Source organism: Enoplosus armatus, chromosome 2 (assembly GCF_043641665.1).
Source record: "Enoplosus armatus isolate fEnoArm2 chromosome 2, fEnoArm2.hap1, whole genome shotgun sequence".
Classification (NCBI taxonomy): Eukaryota; Metazoa; Chordata; class Actinopteri; order Centrarchiformes; family Enoplosidae; genus Enoplosus; species Enoplosus armatus.
The window spans coordinates 956,239-979,671 of NC_092181.1; the positions used below are offsets into that span (position 1 = coordinate 956,239).

A 23,433-nucleotide genomic window follows, 5' to 3' on the forward strand; every position below is an offset into this window, starting at 1 on the left:
GATCTGTCTCCATTTAGCTGTAGTGAACAAATATAGTAAATTAATCACTGCAAGAAAAATTTGAATGTGTCGGATAATAAAACAAAGTTGTTTTTATCCTCTCTGTCATCTCTTCTACTTTTCACTCTTTTAGGACGTGAGTCTGCACTTTGTCCTGTCCGGTTGTCTGCATGTCTACCAGCGGATGATTAACAAGCAGGAGGCCGTCTGCTTGTTTGTGACCCACCCAGGGGAGATGGTGGGCCAGCTTGCTGTGCTCACTGGAGAGCCCCTCATCTTCACCATCAAGGCCGTCCGAGACTGTACTTACCTCAAGATCTCAAAGTCGGATTTCTACGAGTGAGTCCATTGCCTTTTGATGTGGACAAACAAGAATGACGGGTCTAAAAGTTTGTTTTACAGTTCAGCAGGCATACAGCTGAGTCTAATGTTATAAGTGTGCTCTCATTAATAAAGCAACAATGTCCCATTATATGTCCTACAATTATACATTCATCCAATTTCTTTGAAGTTTGAATTTCAAATTGAAGCTCTTTCCAGCCAGTATTGCTCAAGCTGTATGCTGCCCCCTGCAGGATCATGAGGGAGCAGCCCAGTGTGGTGCTGAGTGCGGCTCACACGGTGGCCATCCGCATGTCCGCTTTTGTCAGGCAGATGGACTTTGCTATTGACTGGATGGCTGTGGAGGCTGGCAGAGCCCTCTACAGGTATTCTGCCTCAGCTTTTTCTTGGATAAACATGTTGACAAATATTTTGCTTCTTTGTGCAAACTGTGCTTGGTGATTGCCCTGTTTTAACATCTCATTTACTCAGTGTTTCCATTTACATTTGTCCATGTGTATTTGTGATGGATACTGTAATACATGTGTTTCTTCTCCTCATATCTACAGACAGGATGACCAGTCAGACTGCACCTACATTGTTCTGAATGGACGCCTGCGTTCAGTCATCCGCAAGACAAATGGCAAGAAAGAACTAGTCGGGGAATACGGCAGAGGAGACCTCATCGGAGTGGTGAGAACAAGGCTCTTTTCCCCTCAGTCGCAGTCTCATTCTACCTGTGTGTAAAAGAAATCTCACCTATCAAATTGAAATATGGAGCTGAAGTTAAAAAGGCCTGTTATTGCTTGTAATGCAGTATGAGTGGATTTTACCACAACAGGACAATTTTGATAATATGTCTTTCCTCTACTAGATTAGTAGTTGGAACAGACATTTATTGTATACTGAAATGACAAGTCCAATCATCTTGCTTGAAATATTGATCAGTTATTTATCATTATTACTACCTTTCTGCCAGAATAATGTTTTGTAGTTCAGAAACATCTCCTGGTGTCTCATCTCATGGTTCAACCTTATACCTTTAGGTGGAGGCCTTGACCAGACAGCCAAGAGCCACCACCGTCCACGCTGTGAGAGACACGGAGCTGGTCAAACTGCCAGAGGGAACACTCAACAACATCAAGAGACGATATCCCCAGGTCAGTGACTTCGTCCTCATCTGGTTGTGTTTGTGTGTACAGCTGAAATGGTACTGATGCTTGGTGTCTGTTCAGGTGGTGACGAGGTTGATCCACTTGTTAGGCCAGAAGATTCTGGGGAATCTGCAGCAGGGTCGCGGGCCGTTCTCAGGTAAGGTGATGATAAGGAACATTTTGCCTTTGCTAGTCCAGCCTGATGCATTTAACGTACAGTGTACTCATCTTACACACTGTGATCCTGTCTTCCAGGTTCAGCCCTGAGCCTGCCCAGTATGACAACCAGTGCTGATGTCACTAACCCTGCCAGCAACCTCTCCACTGTGGCTGTCCTGCCTATATGTGATGAGGTGCCAATCAACGCGTTCAACCTGGAGCTCAGCCATGCCCTCAGTGCCATTGGTAGGCCCACAAATCATTTTTATTTGTCCACAACAACCCTTTATTGTATCTGTGATTGCTGAATTTCTCTTTAGCTCCTGGTTACACCAGAAGTATACGTTACTGCATCACATGGTACTAAGTTAAAAGTATGATATGTAACTTTTCTGCATTCAAATATCTAAAAACGACTAGACCTATGTTATATCTGAGTTGTGTACTTTCAGTATCCCTAATATTTCCAACAATTATCAAACCAAGAGAAATCCATCATTTTGATCAAGATAATGGTCCATTTCATTTGGTCCCCTCTTGGACGTCCTGTGTCTGCTGGACAGTGTCGGAGAAACACTGATTTTTAATGTGAAACTGCTTTTATTTAGTGTTTTTACCGGTTTTAATGACCTGGTCCATTTGTATCTGCGGATGATTGGGCTCCCAGTTAAAAACCTCCTGAGGAATCCTAACCGGGAGGAGCTGACTGCAATGACGGCAATGATGCTGAAGACAACAACTCCCATGATCCCACATTACTTCACAACGTCACCAAACGCTGTCATTTGTTTTGTTTTTATTGAGAGATCCCTAGAAGCAGAAAATGATGTTGTTAGTATGTTAAAGTAAAACAGATTGGAATACACATGTGGAAACCTTACATTCTTTACTGTTTCTAGTATTCATACATCTGTTTGACGCTTGCAGGGCCCACTCTGCTATTAACCAGTGACATAATCAGAGAGCGACTGGGTGCGTCTGCTTTGGACAGGTCAGTCTGACAATCAGAAAAACATCTCAGCTCTTAGTCTTATCAAGCATCATCACAAAAGCTCTTTTTTCCCATTTAGGTTTCATTTCCATTCACAATATCTCCCAATTCATTCTTCCTGTCATCATAGTCTTCTTTCTATGCGGTGTCTGTTTTGGTGAATTGAAACACTATTCCATATCCTCATCCCGGCTTTTCTCCTGTATCCATCAGTATCCACGAGTACCGTCTCTCCGGCTGGCTGGCCCAGCAGGAGGACATCAATCGGATTGTCCTGTACCAGACTGACAACAGCATGACCCCGTGGACCCAGCGCTGCATCCGCCAGGCTGACTGCATCCTCATTGTGGGCCTGGGGGACCAGGAACCTGCCCTGGGAGAGGTATGTGTGTGTCTAGGATAGGAGAGGGGGGTACATTTTGGTAACAAACAAACCTTTTCAATACAAGTAAGTACATTTACTCTCTCTGTCTCTTTTCTAAGATGTGTCTCCCTCCTCTTCTCTTCCCCTTCAGTTGGAGCAGATGCTGGAGAACACAGCAGTTCGGGCCCTGAAGCAGCTGGTCCTTCTGCACAAAGAGGATGGGCCGGGCCCCTCCAGGACGGTCGAGTGGCTCAACATGCGTAGCTGGTGCTCTGGACATCTGCACCTCAAGTGTCCCCGCAGGGTCTTCTCCAGACGCAGTCCCAGCAAACTAGTACAAAGCAAACTTCACTGTCATTTCTAGCTGTTCTTTTATGAAATTGTTATTCTTTAGTATACTGCATTTATACTGTATTATAGTATGCTATACTAGCTAGAATCAGGTGACCTAGTAGACAGTGAAATTGATCAGCCATTCCTTCATAACTATAAATTGAAAACGCAGTCATGAAATAATGGTCTGGTAAATCAATGACGCTTCAATATGAAAAATGTGCAAGAACACTGGTCTTGTGTTGCTGCATGTTAATGTGATGCTTTTACTGTAATGTCATGTGTGTTTTCTATGTTTGTGCAGAGGGAGGTATATGAGAAGGTGTTTGAGAAAACGGCAGACAGGCACAGTGATTTCTCTCGGCTGGCCCGAGTCCTGACCGGAAACAGCATCGCCTTGGTGCTGGGAGGAGGTGGAGCCAGGTGAGAGGGCTGGGCCACAACTATCAGACATGTAGAGGGCAGTTTGTGTCTTACAAGTCTTAGTATTTTGTAATATTAACAATGCAGTCGATCCACATGACATGAATATAATGTAATGTGTCAGCAGCCCTTAACTCCCCCTCATTTTACTGATATGTAAAGTAATGCAGGAAGGATTTTGTCAAAATACACCTTAGCACCTAAAAATGTGTCCTGCCTTTTGAAACTTTAATGATTTGTTGAAAACGTACTCTTTTATACCAAAGGAAACATCTCAAGTCATTTTTTACTACTCAGCACCATGTGCAGCGTACAACATAGGAAGTCATCTAGTGTACCTGACTATTGTCAAACATGTTGGTTTTCCCTCATGCAGAGGCTGCTCTCATGTGGGTGTGATCAAAGCTATGGAGGAAGCGGGGATTCCTATTGACATAGTGGGCGGGACCTCGATCGGCTCATTCATTGGTGCTCTGTACGCTGAGGAGAGGAGTGCCGTCAGAACCAAACAGAGAGCCAGAGAGTGGTCCAAGGTATAGCGCACGTCTATGTCCATTATTCAGTCATGAAATGAAAAAAGTTTAGTATAACCAGCAGCCTTCAATTCAACTTCTTTCAATGTATTAAAAGGGGGCTGCCCTTAGACTTCCAACGGATTTCTCTGTATTTTGTTGTTCAACAGGCAATGAACTCCGTATTTAAAACAGTCCTGGACCTGACCTATCCCATCACCTCCATGTTCTCCGGTTCTGCCTTCAACACCAGCATCTATAAAGTTTTCCAAGACAAGCAGGCCGAGGTGAGGGATTTTATTTACCACCGCAGTAAGGTCTGCCAGAAAGCAAGAGGGAGGTAAGATTTATAACACTGAACTACTTTCCGTGCCCCCAGGACCTGTGGCTGCCGTACTTCAACGTCACCACTGACATCACAGCCTCGGCCATGCGTGTTCACCAGGATGGTAAGTGACTGCTGAGCTGAGTGCAGGGGCTGCCACCCCTCTCTATCATATTACTACTGTAGACAAGCTCAAGTACAGTACATTGTTTGATAGCTGTAGGAGACAACACGTAAATGCAAACACACGTGCAAATATACACAGACATACACAATAAAGGGCATAAGTAATTGCTTAAGTCTTTCTCAACATTTAACACAACTCAATCAATAATGCTGCCCTGAATGACGGAGAACTAATGTGTCAAACTGGCAATTCATGTTTCAGAAGTAATTAAACAGCGAGTGATGCTTGCAGCAGTCAGTCAGAAGTAAAATGGCACAGTAACTAAAGCTATTACCTAAGTGACTGTATTGGCATGTTGTTGTACCCACTCAACTTCAGAAGTGACTTTAGGCACTGTAGCATTTTTCATCCTTTGTACAACAAGTCCATACATATTGTATTAGTAGGCACAACTCGAGGCGATACTCAAAAATGTAACTGGCATCATCTAGAGTGACTGAACTGCATGCCCTGATTTATGGGTTATGGCGGGTTCACTCCAAACTAAACTGAAGTTGGTAACAGCACTTTGAGCAAATGCCAGCATAGTTACTACACCTCTAGGTGTGTCCGTTTAAGGAGTCCATGCCAGCTGGAGGACCTTATGAGTCTCGCTGCAAGTAGACAAGTTTAAGTTCCTCACAACAAGAAGTAAACTCGTTAAAACTAGTAAAATTTAATGGATATAATAAAACAGAGAACACTGTGTAAAAACATCAGCCATCACATTATGGATGAATTACACGCAAGTTTATGTTAGGGAGTGGTGATATGACCAAAGAAAAGCTTGAGTGGCCGGCCTGCGTACCTTGCAGCCATCAAAGCCAAATGCATAGCTTCATTTTAGTTAGCTCCACAAACTTGCCAGTTTCAATCTGGTTTGGAGTAAGCCCCACGGCCAAAGGGCTTTGAAGAGAGAGATTTCATTAAATATGTATTAAATAAGACACCATGTAGATGTTTCTATGCTTGTGTATGTATTTGCTGATATAAAGGCAAATGTCTTCTGTTTGACCATCACTAACATGAAAGGACAAACCCACCAACCCCACAAATCCAGGGTGCCATTTTCTATGCTGTGTGACTTTTCAGCACAATCATTTAATTGTAATTTGCAGTATTGTGCATCAAATGAAGGCATTGCTAGTTTAATTGTAAAGGCAATGTTTTGGAATATTATAATTCAGGCTGATTGCTGGATTTGAGTGGTTTGCAGGCCTGAGTCCTGCAGGGAAACACTGAATGCTTATGTTTGCATTTTGGCATGTGTATGATGAACTAACTGCTGGAGCAAAGCCTTTCCTCTCTCTGTCTCATTGTTCCCATCATCTGCCTCTCTTACTTTACTGCACTGGTTTCTTCCCTTTTCATTTCTCTTCTTTCTTTCATTCATGTTTCCAATCTTTTACCATCTTTCTGTATCACAAACTCTTCTTCTTCCTTCTTAACTTCTTCCTGTTCATGCGCTAAATGGATAAAGCTGTAGCTTTTTCATTATTTTCTTGTCCATCACATTTGTGTCTAAAACTCCCAGATTATGCCCTGTATATACCCCTTACTTTGGGACTTTCTGCACATAGAGAGACATCACAGAGCTGCCCATCTATAGGTTACACCATAGAGAAAATAACCTGTGTAGTCGCTGATCCCGAAATGCTGATTCCCCTCCCATGTCCATGTCAACATGTAGGATCCAGAACACCCTCCCTTTCCCTCCTCGCTCCTTAATGACATCCCATGTTGCTTCTCTCATTCCCTTACGTCCATTCTGTGCTTCCTGTAGTTCTTTTGGTGTGCTTTTGTCAAACATGGCTAGGGTGGTGTTTTTCTGATTATGTCACTTTGGCTTCAGCCATTTGAAAAAAAAGAGCGTAATTGTATGCCATTTTGATAGGTGTAAAGTTCACAGTGTCATGGGTTTGCATTACATCCTTTTTTTACCCAGTGAGAAAAACTACCAAGAATGAGATCTCCGAAAAAGCTTTTCTGTTAAACCTTGTCCAGTTTCCCTTGCAGTTTTCTCTTTAAATTTAATTTTGTTTAACACCCAACAGCAGTTCTTGAAATGGTGGGCTCTCTCTCTCTCTCTCTCTCTCTCTCCCTCTCCCTCCCCCCCTCTCTCTCTCTCTCTCTCTCTCTCTCTCTCTCTCTCTCTCTCTCTCTCTCTCTCTCTCTCTCTCCCCCTCTCTCTCGCTCTCTCTCTCTCTCTCTCCCTCTCTCTCTCTCTCTCTCCCTCTCTCTCTCCCTGTCTCTCTCTCTCTCTCTCTCTCTCCCTCTCCCTCCCCCCCCCCTCTCTCTCTCTCTCTCTCTCTCTCTCTCTCTCTCTCTCTCTCTCTCTCCCCCTCTCTCTCGCTCTCTCTCTCTCTCCCTCTCTCTCTCTCTCTCTCCCTCTCTCTCTCCCTGTCTCTCTCTCTCTCTCTCTCTCTCCCTCTCTCTCTCCCTGTCTCCCTCTCTCTGTCTCTCTGTCTCTCTCTCTCTCTCTCTCTCTCTTTTATCGTTCTCTCTCTGCCTCGTACAGTCTTTCTCTCTCTGCTTGTCCTCCTCCCACCTTGCTTGTCATCTAACAACGCTAATACAATTATTTTTTAATATGCTTAATGAACACATTAAACAATCTTTGCATCACTGTTTTTTAGGTTGTAAAGCTAATTTACATACATCTGGTGTCATCCATCCGACATATTTGTTGTCATTTATATCACAGACTGGTTATAATGGTACTCATACTACATAGCACAGTCACCAAATGTTGTTGTGTTGATCTTGTCATATATTATACTTCTTTAATTAGCCTTCAAATAGATTAATTCAATTGACAGTTGTCCTAGAGTGTGCTTTTACTTGAAATTGGCCTCATATTAGAATTGACTGCATTTGGTTAGAAACTGTAGGCATGAGTAAATACTTTTGTTGACATTGTATTCCCCTTCCTCTCTGTCTTGCTCCTGGCAGCATCTTGCTCTCTTCTTCTCTTCTCTATTATGTTGCGGGCAATTCTTTCTCTCTCCCTCCTTATTCCTCTCTTTTTCAGCATTCTTCTCTCTCTGTTCCGTCTCTCTATCTTTCTCTCTCTCTCGTTTTCCATCTGTGATTTGGAGTCCGGCCCATACTTGATGTGTTCCTCCTTCTCCATCTCCATTTCCCGACAGGTTGCGTCTGGCGCTATGTTAGAGCCAGTGCCTCCTACACCCCCTATTTACCTCCCCTGTGCGACCCCAAGGATGGCCACTTGCTTGTGGATGGTTGCTATGTTAACAATGTCCCAGGTCAGATTTTAAACACCCGCTCACCAAAACCTCCTCCCCCATCCCTAAGTCGACAGTCAACCACTCGGCTACCCTCCTCCTCTTTTTTATCCCCTCCCACCCAAGTTCTCACTCGTAACTAACCCCACACTGACCAGGTGGACATTGGGAGCCCATGGTTTGGAAGGAAAGACTAAATCCATTACATGTCTTCAGATTGATCCAATCAGTGCCTCATCTTTCACTGAATAACAGCCTATGGTACACATCATTCTCTCCAATTGGCTTTCACACACACAATACACTTTCTCTAGTTGGCTTGGCGCCACCTCTTAATATAACCATTGACCTTTACTTTCTTATTAGATGTTTTGCCCACGCATGTTTGGACATCTATGGGTCATAGAGAGATGCATGATGGTTCTGGCTTCCTCTGGTCCCTTTACCTTTTTATATTATAAAGTGCTGGATGTGGCTTGTAAACACTGATGTCTTCATGCACCTCTGTACTTCCTTATTTTTATATATTTCTTACGAACGTGCAGTTACTGACTTGCAGGCATCTCAGCTTGGCCGATGTAGCTTTAGCTGGATTTTCAGCGTGAGATCCGGTACAGAGACCAGGCAGTACTGCGTTTTTGATTAAAGGAAAGCTGATAGTGTTGAAGGTCTCACTTCTGCCTTACTGGAGATAGTGAAGGGCTGCACTATGTCAACATCACATCTGTCTGTTGTTGTGGATCACCGTGCGTTTTGGTGGGCCTAAATGTGTCTGTCCTTTGGACTGAACCGCAGCTTGTTTCTCATGACGAGGTCCTTGTGAAATCGCTTCTGTTTCATTTCAATCACCTCTACCCACAGGAACATGTTCAGTCTCTCCTACACAGCACCTGTCCTCTCCCCTGGCTTTGCTTGCTTCTATGTGCATGCCAGTCTTAGACACTGTGAGCCAATCTATATATTTCTCATGAATGTATATTGATGGCGTGTTTTACCTTTTTAGTTTTTCTATTTTTATTTTCACTTATCGGGAATATGTGTTCTGGATCCTGCTGTTGCCCATTGTAGCTCCTGTAAACTGAATAAAAACAAATAGACAGCTGTAGGTGGTAGCAATCCCTCTAAAGTCATATCAGTAAGATATTTCTGCCTCAGCATTCACATATACTCCACGCAGAGTTGCACCCCTCGCTTTTCTCTGCGGTGCTCCTTATCCTTCCAACCCATGCAGCACCCGGCCTGCTCCTGCCCCCTGCTGGCACTGAGCTGGACTGCAAGACTGGGCAGGCTGGGTGCTTCCCTGCCATGTTCACGGTGAAGGATCTCCAAACATTGTCACAACATCTGCTGTTGCTCCTTCTCTGACATGTAAACAATTAAAGTAGGTCCATTACACTCTTCTACTTCTTCTCCTCAGGTCATCATGATTGGTTTCAGTTTAAACATACAATATCTGGATTTTGCAGAAGCAAATTCATACGATCACATGCTATGAAGCGCTGTTGTTGGGACACAGTTTGGAGATTCAAACAGCCTTGGTGCTCTGTGATGGTTGCCATTTTACTTTTTTACCTTACGCACAAATCACAGGGTCTCTGTGCAAGGTAATGAGGTTTGCAGTGGTGTACAACAGAGTCTAAAGGTGGGCAGAACCACAGTCCTAGCCTTTGCAGGGATCGGCTATCTTCCTTTGTCCGACCTCTCTCTGGTGTTCGGACTGCGGTCTGTGTCGACACTAACCTGAAACGTATAGCAAACATTATTGAGATGTTATCCCCCCCTCCCTCCTCCCTCCTTCCCTCCCTGGTGTGTCAGGCTCTCTGTGGCGCTATGTGCGAGCGAGCATGACCCTCTCGGGGTATCTGCCGCCTCTCTGCGACCCCAAAGATGGCAACTTGCTAATGGACGGTGGCTACATCAACAACCTGCCAGGCAAGTAGAGGTGGTACTCCCCAACCCCTCCCCCCACCGACACACAATCCTCAATGTCCACCAAACTCCTGTCCCCCAGAGGAAGAGGGAGGTGGAGTGAGGGATGGGGATGATTATTATGAGGGGTTTTAATGAAGTTGTTTATAGGCTGGGTAAGTATATTTAGATGTGGACTTGTTTTAATGCTGGCGGAGGGAAGTCAGGTGGTAGTGGAGGAGTGTGTGCTGAGTTTTCCCCCCTCTGTATATTAAGCCGGTTCAGACCATAAATTAAGACAAACTGAGTCTAAAAAAACAAAAAAATATATAGAAACTGAGTGAGTTCAGTGAGCAAACTTTATCTGTATTACTAGATGGGGAAAAACTCAACATTTAGAGTTATATTGAGAGTTGATTCAACTGTATATAATACAAGGTTTCACATAAACTAAGAAATACCTCATTGAAAAGGGGGAATGTGGTATTTGTCTGTCAAACAGCCTGGTGTCAGAAAGGTGTAGAATTAAAAATGGGGGGAGGGATTACAACAACAACAACAAAACAGTTTTTTCAAGCTCCTGACATTAAAACCATTGCATTGTTTTCTTTTTTTTATGCCATAAGACACCAGTCTGCTTTGAGATTAAAGTCTGGTTCCCCTCATGTGGAAATGAGGACTGAGCAATAATTCAATATTATCTTTTGTTGACATTCACCAGAATCATACAGTGGTGATATGATCATATCTGTTGTACAAATTATGACTCCAAGCAAATTGTAATTTAAAAGAACAACAAAAAAACCAAAATGAGATATTGTACGTAAGTTCTTCTTTTACATCTATGAGTTTGGTGTCATGTAATGCATGACAGATATCGGAAAATATCCTTCTTAATATGTTGATAATGATTTCAACCATATTGCCCAGCCCTACATTTTTGGTTCATTGTACTGAACTGTAATTGTAAAATCAGTATTTGCTTCTATTTCAACCAGAGGAAAAATGAGTGGAGTCTGTTTAGTAGAGGGGAGGAGCAGTGTTTTGTCTGCGGACCATTAAGTATGTCCTCATTACCTGAAAGCTTTTTGAAAATGCACTAGACCAAAATGTTTACAGAAGTAAGACTTAAGTAAGACATAAACTGTTTTTAGCTTTCATTATGGTGCGCAGATGAAAACGCTCTGTGTAGTTATGATAAAGAATGTACTCTGTACTGATGAAACGCAGCCATATTTCACAAAGCTCTGGACTGAGCCATTATAATTCTCTTCTTGGTATAGGAACCATGTCCCATTATCTCTCAAACGATACTCATTCTTGAGGTTTGTGAAATATGGTGCTTTCTTGGCCCAAAGGTTGATCCAACTAAAGGGAGCCTTGTAAAATCAACATCCTTTAATTTCTGACTTTTGTTGCTCTACCTTCTCCCTGAAGAGTTTGTGCTCCATCCGCTGCATTTATAGTTAGTTGTTCTTGGCACAGTGGATCAGTGCTTTGGGCTTGTGGGATGTCTTCCTGTTTCTGTCTTTGAATAGGCTCAACACCACAAAAATGCTCACTGCCCCAATGCTCTTTTTAACACTAGCAAGTCAATGAGAAAGGTCATGACTTCAGGCCCTGTGCTCGTTGGCCAGGAAAGTATACATTTCTCTTTCTTTTTAAATTGCAGTGTTTTCCGTCACTAATTGGCCATAAATGCTCTGGAGTGTTTCTGACAGATGTTTTTGTGGTGTAAGTCTATTTGAACATTGTGGCTCCTAAAGTGAAGGTTTAAAGGAACTGATATTATCCTGAAACAAGCTTAATAACACAGGATTCATTGTCTTACCACCTCTGCTGCTGGATTTTGTCGTGCTGTGTCCGTACGTCTGTGTGCATGTGTGTGTGAATGCTGGTGTACGCGTTCCACGTCCAACAGCGGACATCGCAAGGAACATGGGCGCCAGAACTGTCATCGCCATCGACGTGGGTAGCCAAGATGAGACCGACCTCTGTAACTACGGCGACTGCCTGTCTGGCTGGTGGTTGCTGTGGAAACGGATCAATCCCTGGGCAGAGAAAGTAAAGGTACAGTACGGGTTGGCGACTCAGCATCTTGAAATATCGAACACCATATTCGAGTTTTAAATGCTGCTTCCAATCAATATGCAGCAGAGATGATTTGGCTGCGGGGTCTGCAGACTGAGAAACATTTCTGTTGGTGAACTCTGGTAGCATTCTCACACCTGCCTCTCCTGCAGGTGCCAGACATGGCAGAGATTCAGTCTCGGTTGGCCTACGTGTCTTGTGTGCGGCAGTTAGAGGTGGTGAAGAAGAGTGCCTACTGCGAGTACATTAGACCACCCATCGACCGCTTTAAGACCATGGACTTCGGCAAGTTCGACGAGATCTATGTGAGTTACTTCATGAATATTGATTAATGAATATTAATGTTTTTATTTATTTGGGGATACCCAGCATTCGCAAACATTACAAGTTAATTGTGATACCTTGATTTAATTACTGCAAGCAAATAAGAGCACAGTCAATATTGCCTAAGTATAATACTAGTTGTGTTGATGGTGGTTAGTGTCAGCTCCATTGCTTCATTCTGCAGAGAGTATGTTGGTACTCTATCGTCACTCCATGTGCATTTGTTTTGAAGGTTACGGCCATGTTCAGACAGGCTTCAGCACTATATAAAAAGATGCAGCCCCCTCATTCATTTCAAAGAGGCCACTGCATTTACATAGCTTGAGTGCCATAAAGGCAGGATCGTCAGCCACAAAACTTAAACCTGACTCAACTTGCTTTAAATTCAGCCATTCACATGCATGCAAACACACATTCCTGATAGATCACTTTGTAATGTCAAGGCATACTTCTACTGTTAACATCGCAATCGTCAATACGGAGGATAAAGTAATTCCCGCCATTCCAGAGTTGTAAAAGCCTGTCTCATGTATTAATATAAACCGCTGCAGTGTTTTGGATTCTGATAAGCCTTTTAAAGTACCTTGTATTTCTATTTAAACTTCTTCAGGATGTGGGCTTCCAGCACGGCAAGTTGGTGTTTACTGGCTGGGCCCGAGGGGACATTATCGAGAACATGCTGAAGGACCACCGCTCAGCTGACTACAACGACAGCAAGAGAACTGACGTGAGAAGAGAGCACACACACACACACAGATGATGATGATGTAATATGGTTGATCATGTATGAACTACATACATGTTCACCATCAAAGTCATGATGTCAGTATGTAATAATAGTTTCTTGTCTCGCAGTCCTGCACGTGTCCGGGAGCTGACTTCACTGACCTTGCAGAGATCGTATCCAGGATAGAGCCGGTCCAAAGCTACGTGGCTGCAGAAGGTGAAGGATCACTTGCCAATTCATTAATATCTAGAAATAATTCCTTTTATAGTGGTTAAAAAAGTTTTTACACAGCTTGCACGTGTCATGTTAAAAAGCCCTTGTTGCAGCAGTCTCCTCCACCAAGATGTACAGTTCCCTTTCAAGATCACGTCGGATTTAATCAGTGTAATAAATAAGGGGTCATAGCTTTCACCTGGTCTGCTTCATTGAAATACAGCAGCAGATGTCCCTGATGTTTTATGGGTGCTATCTAAAACTTGTGGGTCAGTCATGCAATAAATTCTCTCAGTAATATCTCTTCTAAATCTTTCTGTTCAACAGAGGAGTCGGACTGTCTGACAGAGTACGAGGAAGACGGGATGGACACCGTGAGAGAGGAAGAGGGGGAAGAAGAGGAAGAGGACGCAGAGGACCCTGAGGACCACTCCCCTGGAGAGTGGGGCCAGAATGGAGTCTTTCAGACTGTAAGCATGCACAACATGACGTGACAGACCCAGTTTCTTCTGCAATGTCATTATAAAATGTAGTCTTACATACAAATTCAAATTATTCCAATAAGTCCGGTGATGTTTACAGATTTTACATTTTGGAAAAAGAGAGGACTGGTATCAGATCTGTAGAAAAATCGGGAGATTTAGAGCATCCCTACTCAAAAACATAAAAAAATTAAAACCTATGCACAGGTCTCTCGTTCCCAGTTCTTCTTTTATTCTATTGATTCTTTTTTGACTATTGATTGAGTGTTAATTGATTATTTTTTATTCTATTGATTGATTGTGGTCATGACAATCAAAGGATTTTATCCAAGTATAAATGATATGTTTAATATCTTGTGTGCAGAGATGACATTCTGGCACCTGTGGGTGACGCTAGAGGAACAGTTCCTCTATGCAACCAATTTGCTTCTGAACAGGTGAAAACAAGACTCTCTTCTGCTCTGCAGGATGAGGAGAAATCTGTGAGACAACGCAGGAAATTCGCCAGTGACTCCAACACCTCCGAAGTCTCTGACTGCTGACAGAGGGCCATGGAGGAGTAGAGGGAGTTCAAACAAGAACAAGGGCCAAATTACGGGTCCATAAACTGTCAAGGCTAGAGACTTGGACGCCACACTCGGCTCCTGCAACTTCTGAAACTCTGAAATACTGTTGTTGTTTTTCTGGATGAAGTCATCCTCTTAAATTGTTCAACCTTCTTTGCATCGAGTGGCTTCCTCCTCGCTCTTGCACATCTGTTCACATTCTGACCCCACCGTCAAAAATGAAACGCCCATTGAAGGTCTGCCCCACCCATCATTTCTCTCATCACTTTCACACCAAACTGACCCATTGCCAGAATCCCTGCCTGCCAACTCCCAAACCTGCCAAAACGGGCCCCCCCCCCCCCAGTAACCTACACACCAAAACAGGACACTTTAAACTTCCAATTCACTCTCCTGTTTCTCAGTTTAAAATAGCCATGTCCCGTCTGTGTCTCTGAATCTTTATGTATGTCTTTAATGCTGGTACATTGTCATTGCACTCCATTATTGACGTCTTACACGGTCCATTCATTTCTTGTGTGCGCTTGTTTCGGATGAGTGCGTATTTGTTGCCTGTGTGTTAGGATGACTGTTTGGTACAGACGTGCAAAGCTGCGTAGGACACTGAAAAGAAAAGTAAGAAACATACAATAGAGCTGTAGCTAGTTTGAGTTCTGTAAGTTTAGCATAGATGTCGAGTAGAGAGTCGGGGAGGGGAAGCTGTAGGAGGAATAGATGTTCATGTGGAGACCAAAGTAGACTAGTGGACCAGTGTTAGGAAGCAGAGCGAAGATGGTTTAAAACTAGGGAGACGTTTAGAGAGCAAGACGCGTTAATGAATGCCGTAGAAAGTTTTGAAATGTTGGTTTAAAAACATAAAGGAGATAAAAGTGTGTAGACCAGATGGACCAGTGAGTCAAGTGTTATTTTAATTTGATTTATTTAAAATCCACCCACAACAGAGTAGAGTGAGCTCGATGCGCCATAGGTAGACTAAACTGAACAGAGGGTGGAGTAAATGTGTAAGGAAGATGAGGGATGAATGAGATGATTTCAGTGAGTGGATGACATCGTGTTTGCCTGTTTTGAAATTGTGCGTTTCAGCTGTTTTGTTTGAGATAAAGACGATGCCTTTTTCAACCAGTGTTGTGTTTCAACCACAGGGGAACAGTGACTGTGGAGACGAGAGCGACCATTTGAGTGACAATACACAGCAAACCAGTGTGAGCCCGCCTCTGCTTGCACGAGGTCACACATGCAGTACTCAAGGTTCCTGCGTATGGTGGGCGATAATGTGTGTATGACGGTGTATCTGAGACTGTACAGTAATAAAAATCTTTCAAAACTAGCCAACAAATTACTGTCAAAACAATAATTCATTTTGACATGAATCATACGCAGAAACCCTGAGTAATCCTTAACTTCAAATGGGCAGAAATTCACCTCATGTAACTATTAACACTTAATTAATATGGACCTCTTGTAGAAATTGTAACAAGATTATATTATAATATACATAATGTTGATATTCATATATGTATATGAGGTGGACATTTTTAAGTTGATGCTTTGCTGAAAAACAAGGAAACCTACTCCTAAACAAAAAAGGGTTTCTTCTCTTAAAATCCATTCTGTTTTATTTATACGTGTTAACTACTGGCTTTTTAAAAATTATTTTCTTTTTTTTAATATTTGGGGGTGGGGGGATGTCTTTAACTTTAATTAACTTGGCTTTAGCTGTTTTGCACTGAAATATTTGAAGTATTCCTTGCTCAGAAGATGTTTGGTTTAATAATTGCCATCCACCTTGAAATGCTAAGGGAATCTAAAGAATGAAAACAGATGATCATTTAATATGCATATTGGAAAATAAATATATGCATCACATCATGTGGCGTTTGAGTTTTTATTCTTTCTCATACATTTTAATGCATGTTAGGAGCTCCATCATTTTTAAATGAGCCAAAACCTGTGTATGACGCAAAGTTGAACACAAGCCTCAAAACATGTTTGATAATGTGCCGATCAGATTTTAAATAGACAATTTATGCCAGAGTAGACCTGAGCCCCGGACAGCCCCGCTCCTCCTCCTCTTCCTCTTCAGTTAGATATCGGCAGGCGCACCTGGCTTTAAAGGAAATGGGAGATGACACTCTGATTGGTTTCATTCATGTTACGACCAAAACACACCTATGAATAATTGAGGGCCTAAATACAACCCCTTTGGGCCTTACATTGTACCCAGATTATGCGCCATTTAACTAGCAAAAGGGGAGTAGGACACGCCCTAAATGCACCTTACCATGTGCTGTAGATTGTTTAAATAGGGCTGGTAGTGGTTATTATTAAATCTGTATTTCTGTTCAGAAGGACAGAAGTGTTGCATTAAATGTTCATGTTATTGTGCAATATGTGACGGTAAAATAATTAATAAATGCATTGCAAAATAAATGCACACAAAATGTTAATGTATCTTATTGGTTATCCCAATAATGTGCCGATCACATAGTTTAGATGCAAACCTTTCAAAAAGCTTCCTCACATATGTGGTATCCTTTGTTTGACATGAGCTCCAACACACTAAGTGAACTTCACAGTGAAGCTTTGGTAACATCTGCCCACCTCGACTTACATCCCCTAGACCCAAAACAAATACTTTCAGCAATACATCTTGTGCCGTGACACTTGTTAACTATCTTAACTTGGTAACAAGTGATCACTTGAAACCTGTTCAGAGACCATACATCTACACATAACATGTACATGTAAAATTTATGGTGTTGGAATTTGGAAATTTCAGGAGGAGTGACCTGCAGATAAGGATGGTGCACCTGACTATGACTCCATTTTTATTTTACTACATGTTAACAACTTTCACATGATCGGGGCTGTTCATGAAAGCTGCACACATTGTTGATTTTAATCAGTAAGTATAGCCTCTAAATACAACACATATTCATATGACACATACTCAAGGTCAGTGATACTCAACTTACAGCCCGCGGACAGATAAGGTGCTCGGTGGCCTGTCGACAATTTTTTAATTCACAATAATATATTGATTCACACTGGGAATTGTTTACCAATAAGTAAATGTTCAATAATGTCCTGGCTGTTACTTGGGAAGTTGCATCCTATCAGCAATCTCTGCAGTTTGCAGAAGCAGTGACACTTGAGTTCTGTAAAAGTTCATGTACACATGACCTGTACGGGGCACGTGGGAGAAGTTTGCCTGCAGAAAGCTGCAACCGTTTCATAACATTAACCACATGTTAGAAAAGTTCTGAAGCCTATTAATGTTTCTTTACTAACTGGCCCTTGCTGCCAAAAGTGGCCCCAGGGAAAAGCAAGTTTAGTATCCCTGCTCTTGATCTATCTCTATATGAAACCTGTTCTGTTCTTGCAGACTGAATACTTGATTAGTTCTATATTTGAAGCTGTTTGTGTAGTTATCTGTGATAGGACATGGTACAGCACCCAATAACAAAGGAAACCAGACTAAAAGGTGTATTTTAGAACCAGATGAAGTTACACAAAAGTAAAGAGGCATGCCCTGCAGCATTCACAGGTGCTTGAGATAAAAGCAGGCTGAGGGATAAAAGCAAGTGGAATTACTCTGCACAACATGGGAATCTTTACACCTGCAGTCAAAACACTGGATGCATTGCATAATCTTATCAATGGTCATATGTCTCACCAAGTTTTTTACAAAGGAGGGCTGATAATTATTTGGTCATATTTTCCCTCATTGGGGCAGTCAGAAAAAAAGCAGTGTGGGCTGACCCACATGATGTGAGCGCAGCCAGCTGTGAGCAGGCAGCAGGTATATATGGAGGTGCGTGTCGTTCCCTGAGACCAAAGCGCTCGCTGGTTCTCCTCGTCCGGCTCCGAAAGCTTCTCCTAAAGCTTCTCAACATGAACTTCCTCGCTGTGCTGTCCTGCCTCAGCCTGCTGCTGGCCGCTGCAGTCGCCCAGCAACCCAAACCCTGCGGTGAGTGTGGACACCCGTTGACGGCGGAAAAATACTGGGGGGGGGGGGGGGGGGGGGGGGGCTTTGTGTGTGTGAAGCTGCACTTAGAATGAATTTAGGCAAAGTGACAAAAAGCTTTCTCCACATGATGGAGAAATGAAAACAAAGTGGAAATATAAGAACATCAAAAAAAGAATGAGCTTTGAAACATTCATATATGGATAATTTCATTTTCATTGTGTTCACTTTCACAATACTGTTAATATTTTGTATTGTTTAATATTAAATATATACTGTGTATATATATATATATTCTTTTTTTATTTCATTTTTTGCAGTTTAGTTGATTTGGTGAAAGAAAACACATGAATTCATTTATTTAGTCAGTCGTCATTTCTATCAGTTTATTTAGTTTGACAGACATTGTAATACTGGTGCCTGTAACTGTGTCTTTATGTGTGTGGAACTGGATTTTAGGGTAATCTAATTCAAAATGTGTGACAGATGTTTGACTAATTATTTGTATTTACCAGCAAATACAAATTAAGCAGATAAAGTTATGTTTTTTTATCCATCTTAATGTTATCTACTATTTCACAATCAACAATACAGACAAATCCTTAATTATAGACCAGGCTGTCTAAGTATTGCCTTGTCAACACAGAGTTAATTTACCCAGTATGCTTATTAATTTATTTTAGATCACTAAGAGAACTGATTTGTTAAACTTTTTGATTTCCTCTTCCACAGTTGTTCCACCGTTGATGAGTGGAGGCCTCACTGTGGTGAGTCTGCTCATATGCCTCACACGTCATCTTTCCCCACACATAATCTCTCTTGTATGAATGAACGATGTCTAGTGATCACTTCCTGCTCTCGGTCACTTTTTCAGATGGCTGGCAACGTCATGTCCACAGGAACCATAAGCTATGATGCTTTTGGTGAGAGGATGCGGGTTAGAAACTTCGGAGTTGCTGGCAATCACACCCTTGCTCTGGACCAGATTATGCTTTTCAAACAGGTTAACTTGTTTCTGCAAACACTTTTCAGTGTCCACCTTCTCTGTGAGACTGTCATGTAAACAACAGCTTATGTTCCCATGACCTACCTGGTGCTGTAGTCCATGTGAACCAGGAATTTCTCTACATTTTTTTGCATTCCTATTTACTCCAGCGTCAGCATATCTAATCTCTCCTTTTGCAACACGGTCAGCGTCCCGTGACCATGAATGATGGTCTGTACTCTTGACTACATTCACAATTTACTCCTAACAACGTGGGGTAATAGATGTAGTGAATAGATTCAGTATTTTCTCCCACCTCATGCAACAATCTTTCATAAATAGGTTCAAGCAAACTAAGAGCATGAAGCAACATGTAGCTGTTAATAAAACACAGTTATAACACAATGCAACCAGCTTACAGAATGTATCTCCATTTTACCTGCAAAGTATGAAAACAAGTCTTACAATAGCTACTTAATAGTGCCTGTATTGTCACACGTGTTTCCCTCACTCACACTGGTTTTTCACATCACAGTAGAGGAGGTTGCACCAGCGTCTGGTTCAAAAGTAGTTTGATAATTGGTAATCGACTTCTCTAACATTCAGCACCAGAGCTGAGAGCCTCAGAGCCGGCAACAGATACGGTTCACGCTGAGTTTTGTGGTTTGATCATTTTGAGACACGCCTCGATTTGTGCCTGCCATGCTGTTGCTCCTGCGCAGCTCTGTGAACAATGATGCAGCTAAAAGAGAGCAGTGATTCGACTGATAAAATGCGAGTCAACTCGGGGGGGTTATCAACATAAGAAACACGGAGAAAACTACCTTAACCACTAATAGATACTTTCAAGAAGTTTTGTTCAATATTCAGCAGATGACCTTTTGTGCGACAAACACAATAAAGACAACACACTCTTGATGAGAGTCTACATGGAGAGTAAGCACATGCAAAAACATTCAAAGACACAGCAGGCTGCAAATATAGGACACAGAGCGATAAAAGGACAACATTCATTGTCTTACTTTGTCCTTTTAGAAAGTCTACTATGAGATCGACTGGAGAAAATTTTCTTGCAAGAAGAAAGCGCTGGACACCACCTTCATTCCTTTACACGTTCCCTCTGATGCTAAACTGATGGGTCAAGTATTCATGGGCTCCTCTTCCTCCTGGGGAATGGGTGTGCTTGTCAACACCTGGTATGGAGACCTGCCACAGAACGGTAAGAGGAAATATTGTATCTAAGGTGAAGAAATCTGGTTTTATTTTGACAAGACCTGAAGGAATGATGGCTCTCGATACAGTGTGCCACGTCTCTGATTAGCCTGATACTGGTGCTGGGCCAAAATTGGGACAATGAAAGGCTGTGACTCTGGGCGACCACTTGCTACACGAATCCAGCCATCCATGGAAATTATTTAAATTTGGAAAGTGCTGCAACAAATACTGTTACTAATTACCTCTACTGTTGAATAATTAGTACATACTCATTGAGTTGTATCTTAAATTCCAAGCATGTTGCTGAACATTGGTTGTGAGCAGCAAAAATTAAATTCCATTCACCTCAATTGTATTGGGTGGCGACAGGAATCTAAGAGACATTTAACTCAAAATAAAACCAAAACTATCTACATTACAAAATACCAGATAAGTAATACATTTTTGTAATTTGGGTGACCCAACCCTTTAAATGCTGCGACTGCATGAAATATTCTCTGTGTGAAGCATGTTGTGCAAGTGAGGAAGAGGAAATTCCCACGTGTACGATTAAGACATGGATGGTGACTGTTTTGTGCAGCTTAATCACTCTGTTTATTGTTAGACCCTCATATGTGACTTACGCTTCATGTCTTCAGGCACGTATTCGAGCATCTTCACTGAGATTGGCTGCATCCCTATGACCTTCACTGCCTACACTCCAGCATCTGGATGGACCACTATCAGGTGAGAACCCGAGCTGACAAAACCACAGGAGCACAGACACAGCTAAATAATCAACCATTCAAAACAATGCTACTTTTCTTATTAACACTTAACTGTCAAGACTTAATTAACCCTTAACATTTCTGCATTAGTAGCTTTAAGTCTGGAAAAATCATCTTATTCCAAACTGTCAGTATCATATGTAGTAATATAATTATACAATATAAAATAAGATAATATAAGTCAAGTTGAGTCAGTTTGTTTGTAGAGTGCATTTAGAAACAGCTGTTGACAGAAAGATGACAATTACAATCAGATTAAAATACAAAAATAATCATCAAAATCAATCAATAAATAAAAATGTGAGAATCTACAATTTTGTATATAATTATAAAAACACAACAGGCATATTGCACAGAGAACTAACAAATAATCAAAACACGGTGTGACCAGTCATGTCTCCATGATGGCTATCAAAAAAGCTGAAGAAAAGAGAAGGGTCTGAAGGTGGGTTTTAAATATATTATTATTATTATTATTATTATTTAAATACTTTATTCTGTATAAGCATGTTCCAGCTCTTCACTGAAGGTATATGATGATCTAAGCCAAACTCCATGTTTTTATGGCTGCACCATTCAATGAAATGGAAATTTTCAATATGTCTCATGCACTATTTTTTCCAACATTTCCCCAAAATACCACCTGACACATGTGGTATTGTTTGAAACTTTGAGATCTCCACTAAAATGTAAAATAAAGTCCTGGGGGGTTCAAACAGTTTGGCTGCACTGCATGAGTTTGAAATGTCTGATCCGCTATCTGTACAGCAACAAACAGTTCCCCAGTCAATTATCAAATATCATCAGTTTTTAATACAGGAGATTCAGTCTGGGCCAATTTTGAGATGATGCAGTACTTCTGGCCCTGAACAACAACATGGTTCATGGTACGCAGCCTGCTGCTCATCTTCGACTGTTCCAAGTACATGATGTGACTTTTTAACTGTGAAACTTTAACTCTGTGCCAGCAACAACCCAAATGTCAAACAGTAAATTAAAAGTACATTTTTGTTTATATTTCAGCACCTTCAACTGGGTAGTTGGCAACTCAAACCCAATGGACTACATCCCTCCTTTCTTATGTGCCAAGTCTAAACTGGACGAGACAGAGACACCAGATACCATCTTCACTGCCTTGGAGTCTCTGGCCATGAAGACCCAGAAAGAGCAGTAAACATCTGGAGGGTATCCTCACTCTAAAAACAAATGCTTTGGCTCAACAAAGAAAATTAACTCAACAGTTTGCATCAATCTTTTTTGAGTTGTGACAATCTAATGAAACTATGTTCAACCAGTGAACTACATTGAGTTGGAGGAATTAGCTTTTCCTCTACAAGCAAAGGTATTCAAATCTTGAAAAAAAACAACACAAATTTAAATTGCCCCAAAAAGTATAAATAAATAAAAAATATTGCAAATCAAACAACATAATCTGAACAAAATCTGTGAAGCAAGTTGAAAATACTGTTCTTGTGACTCATTACTTTTGCACTGGCTTCCAGTCCATCAAGTTCAAGGAAGAGCTTCTGAACCACTTCAAAAGTACATATAAGTTCCTTGCAAAAGCTCAGATTCATATCATATATTATAGCCATCAGCAAAGCACAGCACCTTGAGAAGCCCTTTCCCTCCAGGATTTTGGTTCCCTCGACCATGATGGTTGCCACCTTGTAGTCAGATCTTAGGGTGGATCAAAGCCTGCCTCAAACTCCTCTGTGTCCTTGTAAAGCAAATGAAGATGGGTCAGCGTGTTAGTGATAATGAATTGGATGTACTGCCGACTTTTTAGATGGTCACTGTGAATTCAGTTAATCAGTGGAGCCATTATTGATTTTATGTTAACCCTTACACACACACACACACACACACACACACACACATATCTACATGCACACACGCACCCAATTACTCAAATGGCCTAAATAGGTTGCATCAATAAGCCTTAGAAAAAATATCACAAAACACGATTGAGCAACACGAGGTTAATCCAGGAAATAATCGAGCAGGGGAGTATGACCAGAAGTATAATATGCTAGATGTTGAATTACTTACACCAGACTCCTTGAAAAGGTCCACTTCCTTCTCTCCAAGGTACACGACAAGGCAGCGGATGACTTCTCTGCATACTTCAATTGTATTGTGCTATTTAAGAAAAAGGGAAAAATTAATATAATCTGAATAGGTGACTGCCAACA

The 23,433-nt window shown here is 41.7% G+C and overlaps 2 protein-coding genes across 2 annotated transcripts in view; both read left to right on the plus strand.

The window, feature by feature from the left end:
- Positions 1–14,345, plus strand: part of pnpla6 (patatin-like phospholipase domain containing 6) — a 28,629-nt gene extending 14,284 nt beyond the window's left edge. The window contains exons 17-36 of the mRNA XM_070915098.1: positions 134–339; positions 576–707; positions 891–1,014; positions 1,368–1,481; positions 1,557–1,632; positions 1,731–1,880; positions 2,562–2,625; positions 2,839–3,007; positions 3,141–3,323; positions 3,627–3,745; positions 4,122–4,278; positions 4,428–4,544; positions 4,637–4,706; positions 9,809–9,925; positions 11,823–11,971; positions 12,145–12,297; positions 12,927–13,043; positions 13,172–13,259; positions 13,584–13,726; positions 14,206–14,345. Coding sequence (XP_070771199.1) covers positions 134–339; positions 576–707; positions 891–1,014; positions 1,368–1,481; positions 1,557–1,632; positions 1,731–1,880; positions 2,562–2,625; positions 2,839–3,007; positions 3,141–3,323; positions 3,627–3,745; positions 4,122–4,278; positions 4,428–4,544; positions 4,637–4,706; positions 9,809–9,925; positions 11,823–11,971; positions 12,145–12,297; positions 12,927–13,043; positions 13,172–13,259; positions 13,584–13,726; positions 14,206–14,280 — 2,523 coding nt within the window. The 3' untranslated portion in view covers positions 14,281–14,345. The remainder of the gene's footprint in view (positions 1–133; positions 340–575; positions 708–890; positions 1,015–1,367; positions 1,482–1,556; positions 1,633–1,730; positions 1,881–2,561; positions 2,626–2,838; positions 3,008–3,140; positions 3,324–3,626; positions 3,746–4,121; positions 4,279–4,427; positions 4,545–4,636; positions 4,707–9,808; positions 9,926–11,822; positions 11,972–12,144; positions 12,298–12,926; positions 13,044–13,171; positions 13,260–13,583; positions 13,727–14,205) is intronic.
- A 3,853-nt stretch (positions 14,346–18,198) lies between these two features.
- LOC139302538 (ependymin-like) lies at positions 18,199–22,412 on the plus strand. Its single transcript, XM_070926250.1, has 6 exons — positions 18,199–18,274; positions 19,004–19,038; positions 19,146–19,274; positions 20,292–20,475; positions 21,110–21,197; positions 22,262–22,412. The coding sequence occupies exons 1-6, from the start codon at positions 18,199–18,201 to the stop codon at positions 22,410–22,412; spliced, it is 663 nt and encodes a 220-aa protein (XP_070782351.1).
- Positions 22,413–23,433: the final 1,021 nt, after the last annotated feature.